The following is a 23,094-nucleotide window of genomic DNA, read 5'->3' as shown; positions in this document are numbered from 1 at the left end:
GGGGAGACATTTTAACTAGACCTCAGCTGGGAAAAGCTATCCTGAAGAGGTGGGTTTTGAGTGAGGAGGGAGGGGGCATTTTTTAGGTGGTTGGGGAGTGAATTCCAGAGGGAAGGGGCAGCAACAGAGAAAGCCCTGTACCCCAAGGTACGGTACTTGCCCTTTGGGACCTCCAGGACATGTGGTTGGCTTCACTAGACCTGAGGGAACGGGAGAGGACATAATGTTCGAGAAGAAGTTTAATTCTCTGAAAAAGCAGTTTAATTCTCTGAAAAACGTTTTGAAAATTTGTGTCAGTTCTGATGCCAAAACAGTAACAGGGGAGTGGTAACCTTGCACTGATAACAGAAAAACTATTTACACACAAGACATGCTGTCCTGTTGGTACATGTATTAACCACCAGTATCCCTATTCTGGAGGGTTTAAAGGGTAAGACCACTTTGGTAGAGGTTTGGGTTGTGTAGTTACCTTGCCATGATGTAACTCCAAAGGTGGACAAGAAATAAAAAATAATTGCTCCATTGCTTAGAAATTGATAATTCAAAATATGCTCCTCATTGACTTACATTGTACGGTAAAACTGCTCTCAAAGTCACTCTTTTAGCACAAAAACAAACGCAAACAAAGTTGATTCAGACAATATAGAACATCACCAAACCCAGTACTGTTTTTTTTTTAAATAAAAATGTCAACTTCCTGTTGATTTTGCCATTTTTAATAAGTAGAAAACCCGGACTGGATCGGCGGATCCGGATCCAGATCTTCAAATAGTAAAATCAACAGGAAGTTGACATTTTTATTTAAAAAACAAACAGTACTGGGTTTGGTGATGCTCTATATTGTCTGAATCAGCTATGTTTGGGTTCATTTATGTGCTAAAAGAGTGACTTTGAGAGCTGTTTTACCATACAATGTAAGTCAATGAGGAGCATATTTTGAATTATCAATTTCTAATCAATGGAGCAATTATTTTTGATTTCTTGCCCACCTTTGGAGTTACATCATGGCAAGGTAAATACACAACCCAAACCTCTACCAAAGTGGTCTTACCCTTTAAGCGGTTAATTTACTGTGCTAGTATTGCAGATACCTAGGAGGAAAAGTGCAAGTCCAATCAGTGTGCTGGTCATACGTATTTGGGAGGAGCCATCTGTATAAAGCCTGAAGGAACAGCAATCCCTGGGTTTCACATGTTGGTCACCATGAAGATACTGGGGATAGTGGTTGTTCTCACTCTGGTCCACCTGGAGACCACCTCTGCCACTTCTGTAAGTTGGACCTTTCTACCATTATATGAAGTGTTATTGGTGCATTTAACCACTTTGTCATACGACGAACAGCAAAAATATGCAAGTTCACAACATAGATTTTTGGAGAATCTTTGACATTTTTAGTGTGGTTAAGTCTGCCTGTGGGTTTTATAAATATTGAACAAATGAAAAGTATTATCAAGAGCTTGTGACTCAAAAATAACAACATGGGTTAATGGGTTAATATAGTATTTATATGTCTGAGTACATCTTCCTTCACTGTTTGACTCCATGTGTAGCTGGGAGTGGTGTACACAGAGGGAGGCATGGTGGAAGGGGAGAACATTCGTCTGGGACTTGGTCGTCACATGGACATATTCAAAGGAATTCCCTTTGCCGACATCCCTGGGAGGTTTGAGAAGCCCAAGCCTCACCCCGGCTGGGACGGTGAGTAACCTATTCATTCAACATCAATTTGTGGATTCAGTTGGGTATGCATTGTGCGGTTGTACTCATTGTAAGCCTAGGGCTGCTGCCTGCTGTAGTGTAATGATTAGAGCACACGCCGAGAGAGAGAGAGAGAGAGAGAGAGAGAGCCTTCATCTCACAAGCTTGTTCATTGATCCTTTAGCCACTTAAAACCCTATACTTTCTTTTACGTTACTTTCCCTTTACTGTTTTCACTATAGCTACACTAAGCTTATAGATCTGCTATTTTCACTGAATGTTCACCCAGCTTGGGTTCAAGTGGTTAAGCTACTGTACCACTGACCCTGATTTCTTGCCTCAGGTGTTCTTAGGGTCAGACGGTACAAGAACAGATGCCTTCAGATCAACCTGACCGGACGTTCATCAGAGGATTGTCTTTACCTTAACATCTGGGTTCCTCATGGCTATAAAGGTATAACAACACTGCTTTTATTTCGTAAGAGATAAATATAATTTCTGAATAACTGCTCAGTACATTAAGGGGAAATGTTATCAAGGTTCATAAACAAATGTAGCACATTTTAAAACATGTAATTCAATTGGTTCTTCTCTCACCAGTATCTACTAAGCTGCCAGTCATGGTTTGGATCTTTGGAGGAGGATACCTGAACGGAGGTTCTATGGGCGCTAATTTCCTGAATAACTATCTGTACGATGGCCAGGAGATTGCTGACAGGGGAGATGTCATTGTAGTGACATTGGGCTATCGGTTGGGACCACTGGGCTTTCTCAGTACGGGAGATTCTAGCTTACCTGGTAGGTTTCAATACCTTTTCTATTTTACAGTACTAGACCGGTGCCCAACTCTGGATCAGTGCAAGGCAAGAACGATGCAAGTTGGGAATGCATCTCCACCTGGATATCGTTTCTGTCGGGCAGAAACCTCTTATTTCCATATTTTTACTTTTTGTGTTTTTCATAAATGAATGCCCTACTTGATCATACTAGAGGGTCACTCAAAAGCATCAAAAGTAGCAGATCCACAAGCTTGAAACGCGGCATAAAGTGGACTCCAGGGACTCTCTGGGTTTGTTTAGGGTTTCTAAATGGACCCTTACTGGTTTGTAACTCTGACCGTGTACAAATGGAACCAAATGGATCCTGACGGGACCATTTGGTTCCATTTGTACACTGTTAGAGTTAAGGGGAGACCTTGAAATGTAAAAGTTTGAGAACCGCTGGTGTAATAGTATAGGGTGTTCCTTTGAAGAAATATGCTTCTAGCAGCACTGTTTCTGGATCAACAGGAAACTATGGACTCTGGGATCAACACGCTGCCATTGCCTGGGTAAACAGGAATATCCGTGCCTTTGGAGGAGACTCTGACAACATCACAGTCTTTGGCGAGTCTGCTGGTGGAGCGAGTGTCAGCTTCCAGGTCCGCTGGACATTTGGCTCGATCTATACATTACCCTATAATCAAATGTCATGATGCAAATAATAAGCTATACATATGCTTGTATACTCACTGTCTGTCTGTCTGTCTGTCTGTCTGTCTGTCTGTCTGTCTGTCTGTCTGTCTGTCTGTCTATCCACAAACAAGACTCTCACCCCTTACAACAAAGGGCTGTTCAAGAGAGCTATCAGCCAGAGTGGAACACCCTTTTGCCCATGGGCCATTAACAAGAACCCTCGAAAGTTGGCAGAGAAGGTATAGCTAATGGATCCTCTCACCTGTGTAACTGTTCTGACTATTAATTCATTTGCCATGCTTTATATTATATCTATTTAAATTATTCATATATCTATATTAATTTGTCATGCTTTATATTAGTTTGTATTCATATGATATGAATTTGTCATGCTTTGCCTTCTATCTATATTATTTATTGATATGATATCTATTGTATTTATTGATATGCCTAAAGTAATGTATCATGCTTTACAGAGTACTACCCTACATCAGTGTAGTTAGATAGTGGAACCAGCGGATCTTATGCTACTCACCAGGTGGGTCATTCTCATTCCACTGAATATCTTCTGATCTTGTTGGATTTGATTGTCAAGAAAACCTGGAACATCAAATAGGGGTGAAACAGTGTTTAATCCCTCTTTCGTGTAGTGGTGGACGTTTTGGTAATAGTAGTAGTAATAAAGTAATAAAATCCTGTTTTTTTTTTCACATGTGAACATTCATGTTTTTTTTATAGATTGCTCTGAAGGTCAATTGTCCTACTGATGACAACATGGTGGCCTGTTTGAAAATGACTGATCCTGTGGTGCTCACCGAAGCTGGAAATCTACCCGTTGAGAGCTCACCCGATAGTAAGTACTCCACTAGACAGCCACCTGCCACCTGTACAAAGCATAGTAGCAAAGTAGTAAAGTGGGGACATTTATAGAACTCATTGGATGTCACAGGTTCCCCCTAAGTCTCTGGAGTTCAGCTATTTGCATATATAAGAAATAAATATTTTGCTCTGGACATGTGAGATAAAAGAAAGCAATCTTAGTACTCAAGGTCCTTGAAATTGAATGGTGGGCAATACAGTATATGTCATTGGTTCTCCATGGGGTTCCAGGGGGTCCCAAGCTAAGTGATTGACAGTTAATTATGGGTCTATGGGTCTGACAGAGTGTATACTCTCAGAGTTAAATTAAAATTGATGATTTGACAGCAGAGGTCTTCAACAGGGGGCCTAGCCTAGGGGCCGAGTTACTAGGGGGGCCACCAAATCTTTGTGTGATAGGATTATTATTATTACTAGACCATACCCGTTGGGGAATATGAGCACCCAAAGTGTGCAGTTTGGCTTATGCGCTGAGAACAGAGAGTTTATCAGGGATCGAAAGTGAGTTTGTACTGTGTAGTCCATTGGTTCTCAAAGTGGGGTACGGGGACCCCCAGGGGTACTTGAGGCAGTTCCAGGGGGTCCCCAGCTAAATGATGGATAGGAACCAAATGCACCCTGAGTGTACAAATGGAACCAAATGGACCCTAACGGGTCCATTTGGTTCCATTTGCACACTCTCAGAGTTAAATTAACATTGATTTTATAATATAAATTCGGGCCCCAGGTATAAATGCCATTAAATGGGGGTCCGTAGCCTAATACATGTCAAACTGGGGGTACTTGACATTAAAATGGTTGAGAATCACTGCTAGAAAGCCGTATAAAACTTCTCTTATTGGGGTCCCTGGCTTATCTTTTCAAATGGGGGTCCGCGGGCTAATAAGTGTCAATTTGGGGGTCCTTGACATGAAAAAGTGTGAGAACCACTGGTGTAGTCAGTCGTGTGTACACACACACGGGTGCACATCCCGTCGTGGAGGCACAGAACACACCCGCGCATATAACAGGCGGAGCCGTCGGCCGTCGCGAGCGCGCACAAACACACACACACACACACACACACACACACACACACCACGGTACATCCATGCGGCCCGTGGCCCGTCGCGGAAACACACTGGCGATCATCTCCCCCCCAGCCACACACACACACCACGGAGGCACGATGCTACTCCCCCCCCCCCGTCCCCCCCGTCGTCGCAAACACACACACACACACACACACACACACACACACACACAGCAGAGTTTTTGACGCACACACGCTCACTTTTAGATCCAGGCCTATTTTAAAAGTCTGCGTATGGGGGATGCGCGTATCCGCGCGCCTGGTGTAGCCGGTGTCATTGATAATCAATTGAATCTAAACAAACGGTACGCACAACGCATACGCTCGCTTTGAAAAGTCTGGTGTGTACGGTGAAGATCCGAGCGGCCGTAGAGTGCACTGAAAGAGTGGGCGGGGTCTATGCTGCAGCCTGGTGTTGCCATGTCCGCGTATTGTAAGCGCTTTAGTGGTAATATTGGTGGTATTGTGTTTTGGCGTTGGTTGTGAAATTGCAGGTGGGTGTGGGGACGCGTTGTGAGCTTGTAGATCGGCTGTTTTCCAAGAGGCAAGGTATATGCGTGAAGGCGCTTCGTTTGGCCTTCTTTTCATAGACCTCGTTGCTTGTAGGGTTTGTTTGGTTTGGCCTCGTTTTCATAGACCTTGCTGCTTGTTTCTCTCGCGAAACCTGGCAACGACGCATGCGCAGTTTGATCAAGAGTCCCCCGAACCACGAACCAAGACACCGCCGCCACCACCGTGAGGTTACTAGAATTATAGGAGGATTTTACATTAACCATCTGAACCCTATGGCATCCTTAATCTGAGGAGAACTTTAGCCAAAAATAGCAGCTCTACAAGCTCACAATGCCTCGCTTTGGTGTTGAGAACTTGTAGATCGGCTATTTTCGATGAAGAGGATTGATAGAGGGGAAAAAACAGCAGACCAAGTACAGAGCCAAAGGTCAAGTTTACTAAGTATTAAGGGTTTAAATGTCTGGAAGTGCAAATTAGAAAAACAAATAACGCACATCTGAGCTTTAACTGTAAGAACAGTGATAATGAGACAAAGATAGGGCTCGCAACTCACTTTTGTGCTCCAGGTTTTATTCAAACAAAACAGCTGATGATACAACGTTTCGACCCCTTCGGTCTTTTTCAAGTATAAACAAGAAAGCAGGAAATTACCTCTTTGCAAATTAAACACGAATCCAACACAACACTGATGATAGTGCTGTCATTATAGACTATGAAGCTGGGCGATCAACAAATTGGGGTCCATGTACTAATTCATATCCAACTAGGGGTCCTTGAAATGAAAAAAATAAAAATAAAATGCATATTATTCTCCTTTTCTTCAGAACCTGTTGTAACCAACCTGGACTTCTCTCCTGTGATTGATGGAGACTTCATTCCTGATGAGCCTGCCAACCTGTACCAAAACGCGGCTGACATTGACTACATGGCTGGTGTCAATGACATGGACGGACATTTCTTCACTATGTTAGATGTCCCCTCCATCAATAAACCCTTTGAAAACACCCCTATGTGAGTCCTACAGTAGGCCCATATAAACGTACATATTTGATTTTCTGACAGAAAGAGAACCGTCAAGAACATAATATGGTACTATATCACCCTCCACATTTTTGCCAATAAACCAAAGGTTCAAACATTGTGTTCCACGATTGCAGAAAGGACCTTCAGAGACTCCTGGCTGCTTACACCAAGGAGAAGGGGCAGGCTGGTTCGGACAAAGCCTATCTCACTTACACCTCAGACTGGGGCTCAAATCCTAGTCAAGAAGTCATCAAGAAAACGCTCGTGGAAATCGGGACAGACTACATCTTTCTGGTTCCTACACAGGCTGCCCTCTACGCTCATGCTCTCAACGCCACGTGAGAACATTTCTGCTATGCTAAATTGAAAAGACCTTCATCATGTATAACCTAATGAAGGTCTGTGTACTGAACATTGAACTCCTCCCACTAAATTGATTTTGTATTAAATAATATAAATTCGCCTCTAGTGCCAACTTAACCACTTAAACCCCAGCATCGGTATTGTGGGGAAAGCTTTCGCTGAAAATAGCAGATCGACAAGCTCACAACGTGAGGCGTTGCGTCGCATTGTGAGCTTGTCGATCGGCTATTTTCAGCGAAAGCTTTCCCCACAACAACAGAAAAAAGAAAAGACTAGTATTGAGCCCAGTTACCCATATGGGGTTTAAGTGGTGAATCCACATTCTGTTAAATCAATGATTCTAAACCTGTGGGCCGTGGACCACTGTTGGGCCATGAGGGTATTGCAAGTGGGCCCCCAAATAATATTATATTGATATAAAAAAAGAAACAATGTAAAAAACGTTTTAATATATCCTTGCTCCCTGCTTGTCCCATTAAAGAACCGGCCGTACCTACTCGTACCTGTTCACTGAGCCTAACCGCGCGGGTGGCTTGTTGTTGCCCTACCCAAGCTGGATGGGTGCTGACCATGCTGATGACCTGCAGTATATGTTCGGGAAGCCTTTCACCACACCCCTGGGCTACCGGTCCAGGCATCGTGATGTTGCCGGATACATGATCGCCTACTGGACCAACTTTGCCAAGACTGGGTATAACTACAACCAGGGTTCCATTTACATCTTCTTATACTTACACCCTACTTAAAACAGGGTGGGAAAAATAGCAAATAGCTAAATATACTAATCTTCAAGTTCACAATGCGTTGCATCGTTGTGAGCTTGGGATATCAAAAGCAGATCCCTCACACCCCCATATCACTGATGCTGCTCTAGTTACTGAAACGTTTGTCCTATCACTTTACTTTTGAGTTGAGAATGCAAAATATTTAAGAAAATGTTATGTCTTATCTATGTCCAAGGAGTAATCCTTATTTTTTTGTGCGAAGAACCTCTTCGGTTCTTTCCACATTGTGATATTGCAACGATTAGAGTGCTTCTTCCACCACTGGTTAAATCCCATGGCAGATCTGAACCTTGATAAGACTAGACTGGAATTTTTCTGTTTAAAGCATTCAACGTTTTAACTTTCCCTGCTTTTGTCCAACTTGTCGTCTATACAGAGACCCCAACAAAGGAGGGCTTCGTGTGCCTGTTGCCTGGCCTGAATTCAACAGCAACACTCAACAATTCCTGGACATCAATGCCAAAATGAACAGGAACTCTGTTAAACAGCAACTGAGGCTGCGCTACGTCCATTTCTGGACCAGTGTCTTGCCCAGCCTTCCATAACTGAAGGGTTAGATAATTATTCATTAACAAGCTTGTGCCATCTCTGGTAGTCAAACACTGCACTCTCTGTTCTGTCATTAATGGAAAAAATAAACTGCTGACAAATGCATTAGCAAATGTTCTTGTTTTCATTTAAAGCACCATACTGTTCCATATACGCCATGCCTCGTACAATAGTCTGTAAGCAAAGTACTTCAAGTTTCACTGTCACTTTTTTAATGAATAAAATGTAATTTTGTCCAATCTGTATGGTAGAGTATGTTAATACAATATAACTTATATAATTGGGGTGGTTGTATTTGGTCTCCCTGCTCTTCTATTGAAACATTTACATCATGTCAAAGGTCATGTCTCACCTGTACATGTAGACACATGATCAGAATTTTATCCTGATAGTCAAGATTCAATTGATCTCAAGCAGGCAGGATCTGTTAGCTCAACTAGACGTGGGGGCTACGTGATAGCCCACTGAGCAGGGTTAAGCAAGTAAATTAGAAGTCATTATCAGACCAAAAGGTAACTTTTTATTTATCCCCACAATGACTGGGTATCACAGGTTTTGTTGCAATTTGAAGCGTTTGTAGAAATATGGGGCTGTAAATGTAATATTTGAAAGTATATGTAGTTGGTCCCTCATTTAGAGAATAAAATGAAATATAAAATATAAAATAAATGTAAAAACACATTTAAAAAATAAATGGTAGCCAGTGTTCTCAAAAGGCCCTGTTCCAGTACCCGAGTTTAAGTCATTATACAAATATGTTGTCTCTGTGTTCCTGCATGCAGTGAAAAGAGCAGAGAGAGCAGACTGGGATCGAATTGGAGAGGGAATGAGAGGGGGCGGGGGTGAGGGGGTCTTGGGGAGCGGAAGTTACGTTTCTGCCTACTGCCTACTGCACAGGCGCGCTACCTACTGGACAAAATATGGGGCAAATAAATAAACAAAAAGATAAACTGTACAATTTGTACACACGCACGCACGCACGCACGCACGCACGCACGCACGCACGCACGCACGCACGCACGCACGCACACACACACACACACACACACACACACACACACACACACACTTCCCAGTACCCTCGCTCTAGCATAATGCTGACACACATACTAACAGACAGTGAGCTGCACCTGGATGGCTTCTTCAGGACTAATCTGCAGGGTTCCCAGGGGCCATGGCCACCATGTGAGGTGGATGCCATCTCTAGTGCCACTGTCATCAAGCATTTCAGCCTCTATAATATCATTCAGTCGGACAGACATGGCTGTAAATTAATCCTCACAGACACTTGCCCCCAGCTCAAGGCGGTTGTCAAGCAGTGCTTTTTATGCTCTTGATTTAGAAACAGGAAAAATATTTGAGTGTCCAGATTCCCATGGGTGCTGCACAGCACCCAAGGACTGGCAGCACCGGCAGCATCTTGTTAACCGCCTGCTCAGCGAACGCTTAAAGATCACCACACTTGACGTGGGTGACCTGGTCTATCTCCAGTCTGACAGGAGCAAGACCCCGGCACAAGACCTGTACCTGGTTGTCTCTGTGGACCTCCTGCAATATCAGGACGTTTGTGGGGTCCCAACTGCGTACAGTGCGTAGCACCTCTGTATCGTGTGAGGATGTCCGACGGTTCTGCCTGACATGTCTGACGTTATCCTTCTCAAGACCCTTGTCCAGATGCTGACTCTGCAGAGAGGATGACGATATGGTCCATGCCTGCCCCCTGCTATCCCTGATGTTATAGCGCCCCCTGTCCCCCGGGGCGGTCCAAGCCATGAGGCATTTTGCCCTCCCAGCAATATAAATGCCAGGAGGGCTTATAATAAAATGTATCATCATTTATTAGTTGATCATTTGTATTAATGGTGAGTGTGGTAGGATATTATGTAGGATTGTAGGATGTACTGTATGTTCTCTCTGTACTTTCTGTCTTCTTTTTTAAAATGCTGACCCTGGGAGCTGAGCTCCAAAATTTCCTATGCACTTGTGCAAATGGCAAATAAAGTCTATTCTATTCTATTCTAATAATATAAATCTGGAAATGGTGTTGATCAAACTGGGAGCCAGCAAAAGGCACAGCGGAGCTAATAACATGGCAGAGCTCGAGACCCTCTTGCTAGACAAGTAGCTGTGGAGGGCAGAGATTCAGGAGTCCCGAGTTAGTGTTGGCTAGACCGCACTCTCGCATCGCTAATCTGCAAAGATGAACTATTATAGTATACTATTGGAGTAAAAAGTACAAGGTTAGAATAGATGAAATAGAAGTCAAAAAGTACAAGTACCTCTAATCGCACTTATAGGTACAGTACTTGAGTAAATGCACTTAGTTTAGTTTATATTCCACCACTGCTACACATAGAATCTTCCATCTATCATCAACAAACGGGAGTTTTCTGAGAAAGAACAACCTGGACTGAACATTCCGTCTCTGTTGGGTGGAAACCTCCAAATTATGTCCAAAACATTTCAGGATTCAAATTCAAAAATAGCAAAAATAGCAGATCCACAAGCTCGAAGCGCGTCACTTCACACCGCGTTTCGAGCTTGTAGATCTGCTACTTTTGATGCTTTTGTGTGACAGTGTAGTATGATCAAGTAGGGCGTTAATGTAGAAAAAAACCCAAAAAATAAAAATAGGGGTGACCTCCTCCATATTTTTCCTAAAACCAGTGATTCATTCTTTAGTTTTACCAACATTTAGAAACAAGTAACTTGAGTCGCACTAACTGATAAGGGTCTCTATACCTCACGTTTGTACTAGCTATTAGCTATAGCTACAGTATGTCTGTTTACCATAGAGACCTAGGGAGGGGTCTCTAACAACCAGTCAAACATATGGGAGGTGCTAACCTGTACTGTATATTGTAAGGCCTGTGGTGAAACATATAGACTGTACAGGTTTAAACGTACAGGTTCTCCTGACCAGACAACATGAGGACATTGGGGAGTCTGTTTGTGGTGCATGGACATAGCTTCTGCGACATGTGAGTCTATACTGTGTTCTTTTGCTTTGGTTAATAAATATAGCACATATTTAATTTGAAATTAGTATTGATACCGAGTGTGCGGTAACACACACGTTGTGAGAGCTATAGAATTATGTATTGCACTGTATAATACACATTGACAGTAAAGTTGAACTGGACTGAACTTATAACTATTGTACTGAAAGCTGTGCCACACACACACACACACACACACACACACACACACACACACACACACACACACACACACACACACACACACACACACACACAGAGAACGGTTACGTCCAGTGTGATTTTGAGTCCAGTTGACAGCTGTGCAAACTAAGATATGGGGTGGAAAAATAAATAAATACTACTACTGCCATATAAAGGTCAAAGTAAGGTTCGTAAGTATGTCAGAATGTCTTGCATTGTGTGTGCGTGTGTATGTGTTGTAAATGTATTTTCGCCAAATGTTTGCCTATAATATCATTCCCATAAAATGGACACTAGGGTTCATGTGGTTAATATGGGGTTGCATTTTTTTTTTTTCTGTTGTTTAGTTTTTTGTTTTTCTTTTGTATTGTTTTTTTTTTTTTCATTTGATCCAATAGTCTACTCTCATAAATGCCGACCCAGAATGACATGAGAAAGACCATAAGTGGCAAAAATCGGGAGGAGTTTGGAAACATTATATCTTCTCTGTCAGGTGAAAACCTCATACTGTATATGTCCAAAACTGTAACTTTTCAGGATTTAAATTCAAAAGCATCAAAGCAGATCTACAAGCTCAAAACCTCGCCGTGTTTCGAGCTTGTGGATCTACTTTAGAATGCTTTTGTGTGACGCTGTAGTATGATCAAGTAGGGCATTACTTTACGAAATAACACAAAAAGTTAGAATATGGAGATAGGTTTCTGCCCGACAGCAACGATATGATGATTCAGTACAGGCTTATGCCAAATCTATGCTCCATCGTATGATGTGTAATTCAGGCCTTAAATACTGAGCTGACTTCTATAGAGCATCGCAGTTGCACAGAATCCGGGTGCCGGAAGTAAATACTCAATGCATTTTTCCCATTGACTTTTCCAAAAATATTTATATCAATGAATTTAAGCCTAGAATCAAGCCATCCAGGATGCTGGTGAATCATGACCATAAAACCTTTTTTTCTGTGATTTTTTAAAATTTTATATTTAATGATATGATATAATATGTTTAATAAATACCCTTTGTTTTGCCGTTTTCAAAAAAGTTTTTTCACAGAATCAAACGTTTTATGGTCATGATTCACCAGCATCCTGGATAGCTTGATTCTTGGCTTAAATTCATTTATATAAATATTTTCGTTAAAGTCAATGGGAAAAATGCATTGAGTATTTACTTCCGGCAACTGGAAGTGGGCGGGAACTGCGACGCTCTATTGTCAACCTAATTAGATTTACTTTAGCTGATAAAACATTTAATCATCTCCCAAGCTCAGATATTCTGACGGCCAAATAGTCCCGGAGGAGATGCCTCCATCTGAATGTGATGTACACCGATACGGATGGCACTGTAATACATCCATGGTACACTGTAATATCCTGGGTGTAAACTAAGAGCATACAAAAGATTGTAGTCTGCTGGTGGAGCAAGTGTCAGCTTAGGTGTGTGTGTGTGCGTGTGCGCACGCGTGTGTGTGTGTGTGTGTGTGTGTGCTTGTGATGTGGATATTATCTCTGTTGGTTGTACAACAAAGTACAGGTTAATCAAGAGAGCTATCGCTAGATATTGTTATGCTCACATGTATTTTGGTTACTTTAGGACATACAGTATAATTTGCTTGTATAAATAGCATGTTGTTTAGACAGATGCTGGGTTTTATGTTTACCTGGTATCCTAGTACTTTGTTGCACTGAATGGTTTTCTTTGCACTCTATTTGCATAACCATTTATGCTGTCTTTTGTTGACTAGAGTTCATGACATTTACTTTGATCTAAGTCACCCTGGATAAGAGCTAATGAGCTAAATGTCTAAATTGTAATCATCCTACTAATAATTCTAGTAAGTGTGGTGAGTGAAGCTACCCGGTTCTCCTCAGTGGCTGGACCAATTGCTCTGATTTTGCACACAGCCATTGACCATTACCATCTGAACTTAACTGTGAAGCCTGTTTTTCAATTTCATCAAATCTCAGCTTCTTATTAGCGTTTATGTGTCAAAGAATGTCGCCATGGTTACGGGGCTGCCCAGCTGTGGGATGGCCCCGCTGGCTATGGGACGATCTGCCTCCCGGGTTGCCAGATCATGTGCGCATATCCCCCCACGTATGCGTCGACCGGGTATGGTCTAGTTGATATTAACTTATACACCATTTTTGTTCAGTGGGTCCTATTCCTCGCAATGCCATTGGATAGATAGTACTTGTGTTTATAGTTCCGGCCCTGTGGCCATGAACTCACACAATATGCAAACACACATTTTTCTAATTATACAAAATTTGCAGGGCAGAATGCAGATGCATGGGATATTTGAGGATAATCACATTATATTCTATCATAAATACACATTTAATTAGAGACCTCCTACAAAACATAAAAATACTCATTTACATGCTCATGTAAATCTGTTTCTTATAGGTCCGGTGGTACCCAGATTAAAGATCTCCCGACCATAGACTGTAAAAAAGAATGGACAAAGCCACTCCCCTGCTTTCTACAGAACGAAAATGAAGCCGATAGTTCAGGAACATGCATTCCTCCATCGTTAATATATACAGTTGGCCACGCCGGAACTCAAACGCTATTGGTTGAGACCAGACACGTGACCAGCGAACCGGAAAACACCCCCAAAAATGCTATTGGTTGGGTAGCTTGTCAATCAAGAGCGGGGGCGGGGAATGAATGCTATTGGTTGTGTAGGTTGTCAATCAAATCATCCCGCCCCTCCTGGAGCATAGCCTACTTTATCGTCAATGTTAGAATAAATGGGACCATAATTTAGCAAAACGCATATCATGATGATTGAAAGGAGACTTTAAACTAGCGACTGGAAGCATATAGAATTTATGACAATTTTTATTACGGTAAGAAAAAATATTTGTCAAAAACCCATTCACTTGCACTAAAATAAATTCTTTCTGACACTTCAGGTCGGCGCAGGGTAAAACAGCGCCACTCTGGCCATTCATAAGCTTCCGTGTTGGCCTCATCGTAAATATCCAAGCCTTGCCCCTTGCTCCCGACCTGCCTCAGAGTAGAACCTGGGTGTGGTCTCCACATGCAGAGTGGGACTTGACCCTGTAGCCTGGCCCAGAATTTTAATTATGTGACCATATGTGTCAGTCCTGATGCCAAAACAGTAGCAGGGGAGTGGCAACCATGCACTGATAAACAGAAAAACTATCTACACACAAGAAATGCTGTCCATTTATGTATTAACCACTTGGACACCACCAGATTTGGTGCAGACGGAAAAGGCGATACAGTTGCAACTCAGGTCAGTTTACAAATATGGAGGGTTTAAAGGGATATTTCACTTTCAAACATGTTTGGGGTCATTTACTCATTTTACCGTCTACTCAGGCTATTGTGAGCACCCCAGACAGCTTTTATGTTGACTGATTCAGTATTTAGATATTTTTTATATCAATTTGATCAGACATGCCCCCTTCCTATACAAACCCATTGTATTAAGCAACTTAAAAACTGTCTGGGGTGCACACAAAAGCCTGAGTAGACGTTATAATGACCACAAACATGTTTGAAAGTGAAATATCCCTTTAAGTGGTTAATTTACTGTGCTAGTATTGCAGGTAGGATGAAAAGAGCAAGTCCAATCAGTGTGCTGGTCAGACGTATTTGGGAGGAGCCTCCTGTATAAAGCCTGAAGGAACATCGAATCCTGGGTTTCACACACTGGTCACCATGAAGATACTGGTGATAGTGGTTGTTCTCACTCTGGTCCACCTGGAGACCACCTCTGCCACTTCTGTAAGTTTGACCTTTCTACGGTATTATTAAGTGTTATTGGTGCATTTAACCATTTTAATCTATATATAACATTGATTTTTGGAGAGTCTTTGACATTTTTTTGTGTGTAATGACATGCCCAAAATAGGTTGTTAAGTCTGCCCTGCCTGTGGGTTTTATAATATTATAAGTATATTATCAAGAGCCTGTAGCTAAATAATAACTATATTGGATCCATTGGAACACAAGTTTTTTTTTATTATTTTGTATCATTATTTCCTGAAAAGTAGCGGTTTTGGACATAGAGTTATCACCAGACACCATGATATAAAATATTGAAAAAAACTAAACTAAGCAGCTACTGTATTACAAATGGTACCAGCATCCAGTCTCAGACCAACAGCTTCTATACCTCCAAGAACCTTTATTACAAATGATCGAGTCTATATCAGTTGTACACGATTGTTGGAGTGATTCTCATAATGCTAAATTACATATATACAAAACATACATTAACTTAACTTAACATGCAACTTTTTTAAATTAATAAAATAAAACTTGTATGTTAATACAATTTAACTTATACAATTGGGTTGGTTGTATTTTGTTTTAGATCGTGTCAAAGGTAATGTCTCACCTAGACACAGGATCTGACATAGATTTTGACCTGATGGTCAAGAGGAAAATTAGATAGTGCAGCTTTAAGCAACACAGCAGCACATAAGTTATTAAAACCTGCCCTATCTTTACCAGGTGCAACGTTAAATTGAACACCTTAATGCATTATTAATTATGATCCAATAATATGATTGGTAAATTATCTGTATAATCAGTATACTTTCATGTTTTGTACTTTAAAGTATATTTTAACAGCAACACTTTTGTACTTTTACTCAAATAAATATTTTTGAATGCAGGACTTTAACTTTAATAGAGTATTTCTATGTCTGAGTACATCTTCCATCACTGTTTGACTCCATGTGTAGCTGGGAGTGGTGTACACAGAGGGAGGCATGGTGGAAGGGGAGAACATTCGTCTGGGAATTGGTCGTGACATGGACATATTCAAAGGAATTCCCTTCGCCGACATCCCTGGGAGGTTTGAGAAGCCAAAGCCTCACCCCGGCTGGGACGGTGAGTAGAAACCCAGATGCAGTTGGATATATATTCATCAATCAGGGTAAGTGGTACAGTAACTTAACTACTGACCCTGATTTCTTGCTTCAGGTGTTCTTAGGGTCAGAGAATACAGGCAGAGATGTCTTCAGATCAACCTCCTCATGTCCTCAAGCCGTGGCTCAGAGGATTGTCTTTACCTTAACATCTGGGTTCCTCATGGCCGTAGAGGTATAACAACGCTGCTTTTATTTCTTCCGTAAGAGATAAATATAATTTCTGAATAACTGCTCAGTACAGTACAGTGAAATGTTATCAAGGTTCATAAACAAATTTAGCAAATGTTTAAACATGAAATTCAATTGGTTTTTCTCTTACCAGTATCTACTAACCTGCCAGTCATGGTTTGGATCTTTGGAGGAGGATACCTGGCTGGAGGTTCTATGGGAGCTAATTTCCTGGATAACTATCTGTACGATGGCCAGGAGATTGCTGACAGGGGAGATGTCATTGTAGTGACATTGGGCTATCGGTTAGGACCACTGGGCTTTCTCAGTACGGGAGATTCTAGCTTACCTGGTAGGTTTCAATTAATTTTCTATTTTACAGTACTAGACCGGTGCCCAATTCGGGAACAATGCAAGTCGAGAACGACGCAAGTTGGGAATGCATTGTTCAGCCGTTGTTCCAATAGTCAGAGAACCATGTTGAACCCGTCTGCCTGTGTGTGTCCATTTTATGTCCACATATGGAGATTTCTGTATCTGTCTTTCTGTGTCCCTTTATGCCCATATATGGAGTTCCGTGTCAGGCATGCTAGGTGTAAGGGTATAATGTGGGTGTTCCTTTGAAGAGAGCTGCTTTTGCTCACAGCACCGTTTCTGCATCAACAGGAAACTATGCACTGTGGGATCAACATGCCGCCATTGCCTGGGTACACAGGAATATCCGTGCCTTTGGAGGAGACACTGACAACATCACAGTATTTGGCGAGTCTGCTGGTGGAGCAAGTGTCAGCTTCCAGGTCCGCTGGACATTTGGTTTGATCTATACATCACCCTAAAATAATGTCAATAATAGGAATATAGTGTGTCGATGCAAATATCAGCTATAAATGTATACTCATTCTGTCTGTCTGTCTGTCTGTCTGTCTGTCTCTCGCTCTATCCCGCTCTCTGTCCACAAGACTCTCAGCCCTTACAACAAAGGGCTGTTCAAGAGAGCTCTCAGCCAGAGTGGTGTTGCCCTTTGCCCATGGGCCATTAACAGGAACCCTCGAAAGTTGGCAGAGACGGTAGCTAACAGATCCTCTCACCTGTGTAACTGTTCTGACTATTAATTAATTTGCCATGCTTTATATTACATCTATTTCAATTATTCATATATCTATATTAATTGGTCATGCTTTATATTTGTTTTTATTCATATGATATGAATTTGTCATGTGTTGTATTATATCTATATTATTTATTGATATATCTAAAGTAATGTATCATGCTTTACAGAGTACTACCCTACATCAGTGCAGTTAGATAGTAGAACCACTGGATCTTATGCTACTCACCAGGGGGGTCATTCCCATCTTGTTGGATTTGATTTGATTGATGTCAAGAAAACCTGAAACATCTAATGGGGTGTAACAGTGTTTAGACATTTTTGTAATAGTAGCCTAGTAGTAGTAGTCGTTTAAAAAAAAAATGTTTTAAAATCCTGCCGTTCCATTTTGTGAACATTCATGTTTTGTTTTAATAGATTGCTCGGAAGGTCAATTGTCCTACAGATGCCAACATGGTAGCCTGTTTGAAAATGACTGATCCTGTGGTGCTCACCGAGGTTGGAGTTCTGGAAATTGCAAACTCACCCGATCGTAAGTACCCCACTAGACAGCCACCTGACACCTGTACAAAGCAAAGTAGCAAAGTAGTAAAGTGAGGACGTTTATAGAACTCCATTGTCCATGGAGTTCAGTTATTTGCAAAAGAAATAAATAGTATGCTCTAGACATGTGAGATAATACATTAACCAACTGAACCCTAGCATCCCTACTCGTATGAGAACTTTAGCCAAAAATAGCAGATCTACAAGCTCACACCGCCTTGCGCTGCAAGGTCAAGTTTACTAAGTACTAAGATGAATTAACATGAATCCAACTATAAAGCTACCGTATCTATAAAATCTATGAAAAAGTTTAATCTGCAACACAATGCAATACAATATGTGGTGGGGGGTCCCTGCTTCACTTTGCTCTCAGCTAAGGGGTCCTTGGCCTGAAAAACATTGAAGACAGCAGTACATGGGGTCCCAGACATACATCTTAACAAATTGGGGTCCACGGACTAATGATATCCAACTAGGGGTCCTTGTAATGAAAAATAAATAAAAAATAAAAAAGCATATATTCTCCTTTTCTTCAGAACCCATTGTAAGCAACCTGGACTTCTCTCCTGTGATTGATGGAGATTTCATTCCTGATGAGCCTGCCAACCTGTTCCATAACAATGCTGACCGTGACTACATGGCTGGGGTCAATGACATGGACGGACATCTCTTCACTGGCTTAGATATCCCCTCCATCAATCGACCCCTGGTAGACACCCCTGTGTGAGTATTTTTTTTCATTTATATATATATATATATATATATATATACATACGCACATACGCACGCACGCACACACACACACACACACACACACACACACACACACACACACACACACACACACACACACACACACACACACACACACACACACTCAGACTGAAACTTCAAAATAAAATTACCGAAAATGTTGCACTGATTTGATTAGATTAGATTCGATTTTCTGACAGAAAGAGAACCATAGTGAACATAATATTTAATGACAATGTTCCATAAGATGATGATGTGTTTTTGAACACTTCCCCATTTTTGACAATAAACCAAAGGTTCAAACATTGTGTTCCACGATTGCAGAAAGGACCTTCAGAGACTCCTGGCTTCTTACACCAAGGAGAAGGGGCAGGCTGGTTTGGACAATGCCTATCTCACTTACTCCTCAAGCTGGGGCCCAAATCCTAGTCAAGAAGACATCAAGAAAACGATCGTGGCTATCGGGACAGACTACATCTTTCTGGTTCCTACACAGGCTGCTCTCCACCGTCATGCTCTCAACGCCACGTGAGAATATCTTTCTGCTACGTTAAATTGAAAAGACATTCATCCTACACAGACACATTTTTTCTCTTCCCAATACATTTATTTGGTATTAAATATAAATTCACCTCTAGTGCCTCTAAAACATTCTTTTAAATCACCCTCTGAGATCTGCCAGTGCTGTTTCATGTTTTTCAACTTACTATTTGGGGGATAAAGTCATGGTTATACTGTATCCTTGCTCCCTTCTTGTTCCATCAAAGAACCGGCCGTACCTACTCGTACCTGTTCTCTGAGCCTAACCGCATGGCTGGCTTGGTGATGCCCTACCCAACCTGGATGGGTGCTGACCATGCTGATGACCTGCAGTATATGTTCGGGAAGCCTTTCACCACACCCCTGGCCTACTGGCCCAGCCATCGTGATGTCGCCGGATACATGATCGCCTACTGGACCAACTTCGCCAAGACCGGGTATAACTACGACCAGTGTTCCATTTGTAGAAAAAAAATAAAACAATAACAGAAAGGTGGAGGGGGCATCTTCTTAAATGACACCCTACTTAAAATAGGGTGGGACAAATAGCAAATAGCAAAAATATCTACAAGTTCACAAAGCGTTGCATCGTTGTGAGCATGGGATATCAAAAGCAGAGGCATGGAACCTTGATAAGACTAGACTGGAATCTTTCTGTTCTAAGCCTTTAATGTTTTCTTTAACTTTCACCGATTTTGTCCAACTTGTCGTCTATACAGAGACCCCAACAAAGGAGGGCTTCGTGTGCCTGTCACCTGGCCTGAATTCAAGAGCGACACTCAACAATTCCTGGACATCAATGCCAATATGAACAGGAACTCTGTTAAACAGAAAATGAGGGTGCGCTATGTCCATTTCTGGACTAGTGTCTTGCCCAACCTTCCATAACTAAAGAATTAGATAACAAGCTTGTGCCATCCTTGGTAGTAAAACACTGCACTCTCTTTTCTGTCATTAATGGACAAAATAAACTGCTGCCAAATGCATTAGCAAATGTTCTTGTTTTCATTTAAAGCACCATACTGTTCCATGCCTCGTGCAATAGTCTCTAAGCAAAGTACCGATGTACTTAAAACGGCAATAAAATGTAATTTTGTCCAATCTGTTTGGTAGAGTATGTTAATACAATCTAACTTATATAATTGGGGTGGTTGTATTGTGTCTCCCTGCTCTTCTATTGAGACATTTAGATCGTGTCAAAGCCAAAGGTCATGTCTCACCTAGACACAGGATCTGAATTTTGACCTGATGCTCAACATTCAATTTATCTCCTGAGCAAGCAGACAGGCTCTATTAGCTCAATGGTAACATTTTCAGGACTTGGTCAGGAAACCGGGTTCAAATCCGGTGCAGAAGATGAAAGTTACATAGTGCAGCTTTAATATAATTTAATATATTGTATTATTACATTTATATTGATGTTATATAATAATAATAATAATAATAATAATAATAATAATAATAATAATATGTTGATAACACACAATAAGGTATATTATAACAAATGTAGAGAAACTAGTACAGGATCCAAGACAAAAGCCTTGTGGTGCACTGCATGTTAAGTGTAATCACCCCTGTTATGTGCGTTGTTTTAATAATATACTGTATAATTCAAATGAAATGGATCGATGTGTAAAAAAGACTAACTATTCATAATGTTATGAATAGTTATTTCACTAATGTCCCTTTACTACTACTACTAAAAGAAAAACCTAATGACATATAAAGTTAGTATTTATTTCTGGGCCTTTATCTTATCTCTACTGCATGTTTTTGTTGGTTCTTTTGAGAATCTGTCCACCTGTTCCCATGTGGACTCATACAAGGTCGTTGTGGTTTGATCTCTAAACTGAACAAGCCAGAACGAGCTACACAAAATCCTGTGTTCATTTAACCACTTAATAAAACAGACCTAACTTGGCTCTGTGCTTTGACCGCTTTTTTCCCTCTACACATCTAGTCTTCGCCAAATATAGCCGATCTACAAGGTCACAACGCATGTTGTATAGTGCAAATAACAACAAATATGATACAAACAATTCTACGCACACACACACACGCACGCACGCACGCACGCACGCACGCACGCACGCACGCACGCACGCACGCACGCACGCACGCACGCACGCACACACACACACACACACACACACACACACACACACACACACACACACACACACACCATATATGTATAGGTCTGTAGGTGTGTCCTCTATGTTGTGTTGTGTTGTGTTATATGTTGTGTTGTGTTGTGTTGTGTTGTGTTGTGTTGTGTATCTATAGCACAATTATTTATTGCACTGTATAATACACACTTGACAGTAAAGTTGAACTGAACTGAACTCATAACTATTGTACTGAAGGCTGTGCTACTGCATTATTATATTGTGTCTTGTGCTGTCTTCATGTGTGATCTTTTTCTATTGCATTTGTGCTGCCATTAAAGTTATTTTCTAGTCTTAAAGACTAGGCATTGATGCCTTTTATCCAGCAGATGTCAGCAGATGCCTATATTCTATCAATTGAGCTCCTTGTAATGACATTGTACCCACCTCAATGTAACTAGCCATTGGGAATGTATACGTGATATCTTCATATGGGAGATGAGACCCTCTCATGCTGTAGTCAGTGGGACGGATGGACGGACGGGCGGACAAACGGGCGGATGGACAGGCGGACAGACAGAGAGAGAGAGAGAGAGAGAGAGAGAGAGAGAGAGAGTGACTAAAGTAGTTGTAATGAATATTAACAAATTCACCTTCCTTTATTTGACCTGGGTGATAAAAGAATAGACGCTGTACCGCAACTGACCAATCAGGTGACACTGCGCTGAACTGTCACCGTGGCCTAGTTGTTGAAAGAACTTACCCATGTCAAACATGAACAAAACTCAGCTACCAAACACGGGTTCTGCAGACGGTGTGGTAGAAAGAAATCACAGTTGAGGAGCAAAGAAACCAAAACACAGAGTATAAAACCTTCGGTGGTTGACAGAACAGCATGTGAGATCCACTACCAACGCCTGTCATGCCATGCTCTCAGCCAACTCCATCCACACACTGTCAGGAAATCCTAGCATGACTATCGTTGCCAGGGCAGTTCCCAGTTGAAAACAAGCCATTCATCCACTTCATGTTGATACAATTATATTATATTGTGAATAAATAAGGCTATGAGAAAATTACAAACAAATTCGGGGTTCATGTTTTTGTCGTTGCCCTAATTTTCCAACAACGGACGCCTGGGTGATCATGTAAATCAATCTGTCTTTACCGCTCTAATAAGACCACATATGCAACAGTCTGGAGAGATGGCGAGATTCTGAAATACTGTACAAGAGGGTTCGAAATTATAATGATTAACCCTAGCCATTCATTAGATTCATTGGAGCACTACATTTACACTAGTAAATAGCCAGACAACTATTCCATAATCTCTGAATGCTATATATATATAGAGTCTGGAACTACACCTCCCGAAATCTGAGAGAGGAAGCTGTCATCTGTTCGGCATTTCCATTCACAAAAATATATCTTAAAATATCT

At 41.4% G+C, this 23,094-nt stretch overlaps 2 protein-coding genes across 2 annotated transcripts; both read left to right on the top strand.

Moving 5' to 3' along the window:
- Positions 1 to 1,203: 1,203 nt before the first annotated feature.
- On the top strand, positions 1,204 to 8,332 carry LOC311038556 (bile salt-activated lipase-like; the record flags this gene model as incomplete). Its single annotated transcript, XM_084048129.1, has 11 exons — positions 1,204 to 1,269; positions 1,551 to 1,698; positions 2,042 to 2,152; positions 2,299 to 2,496; positions 2,988 to 3,118; positions 3,284 to 3,391; positions 3,891 to 4,005; positions 6,441 to 6,627; positions 6,774 to 6,977; positions 7,484 to 7,693; positions 8,164 to 8,332. 11 exons carry the CDS (start codon positions 1,204 to 1,206, stop codon positions 8,330 to 8,332), a joined length of 1,647 nt encoding a protein of 548 aa, XP_083904255.1.
- Positions 8,333 to 15,214: 6,882 nt separating this feature from the next.
- On the top strand, positions 15,215 to 20,434 carry LOC311038554 (bile salt-activated lipase-like; the record flags this gene model as incomplete). Its single annotated transcript, XM_084048127.1, has 11 exons — positions 15,215 to 15,280; positions 16,246 to 16,393; positions 16,487 to 16,606; positions 16,757 to 16,954; positions 17,269 to 17,399; positions 17,562 to 17,669; positions 18,128 to 18,242; positions 18,790 to 18,976; positions 19,331 to 19,534; positions 19,774 to 19,983; positions 20,266 to 20,434. The coding sequence occupies 11 exons, from the start codon at positions 15,215 to 15,217 to the stop codon at positions 20,432 to 20,434; spliced, it is 1,656 nt and encodes a 551-aa protein (XP_083904253.1).
- Between the last annotated feature and the right edge of the window lie 2,660 nt (positions 20,435 to 23,094).

This window comes from Gymnoscopelus microlampas, assembly GCF_963454915.1.
Source record: "Gymnoscopelus microlampas genome assembly, chromosome: 22".
Taxonomy (NCBI): domain Eukaryota; kingdom Metazoa; phylum Chordata; class Actinopteri; order Myctophiformes; family Myctophidae; genus Gymnoscopelus; species Gymnoscopelus microlampas.
This window is presented reverse-complemented; position numbering and strand designations above follow the sequence as displayed.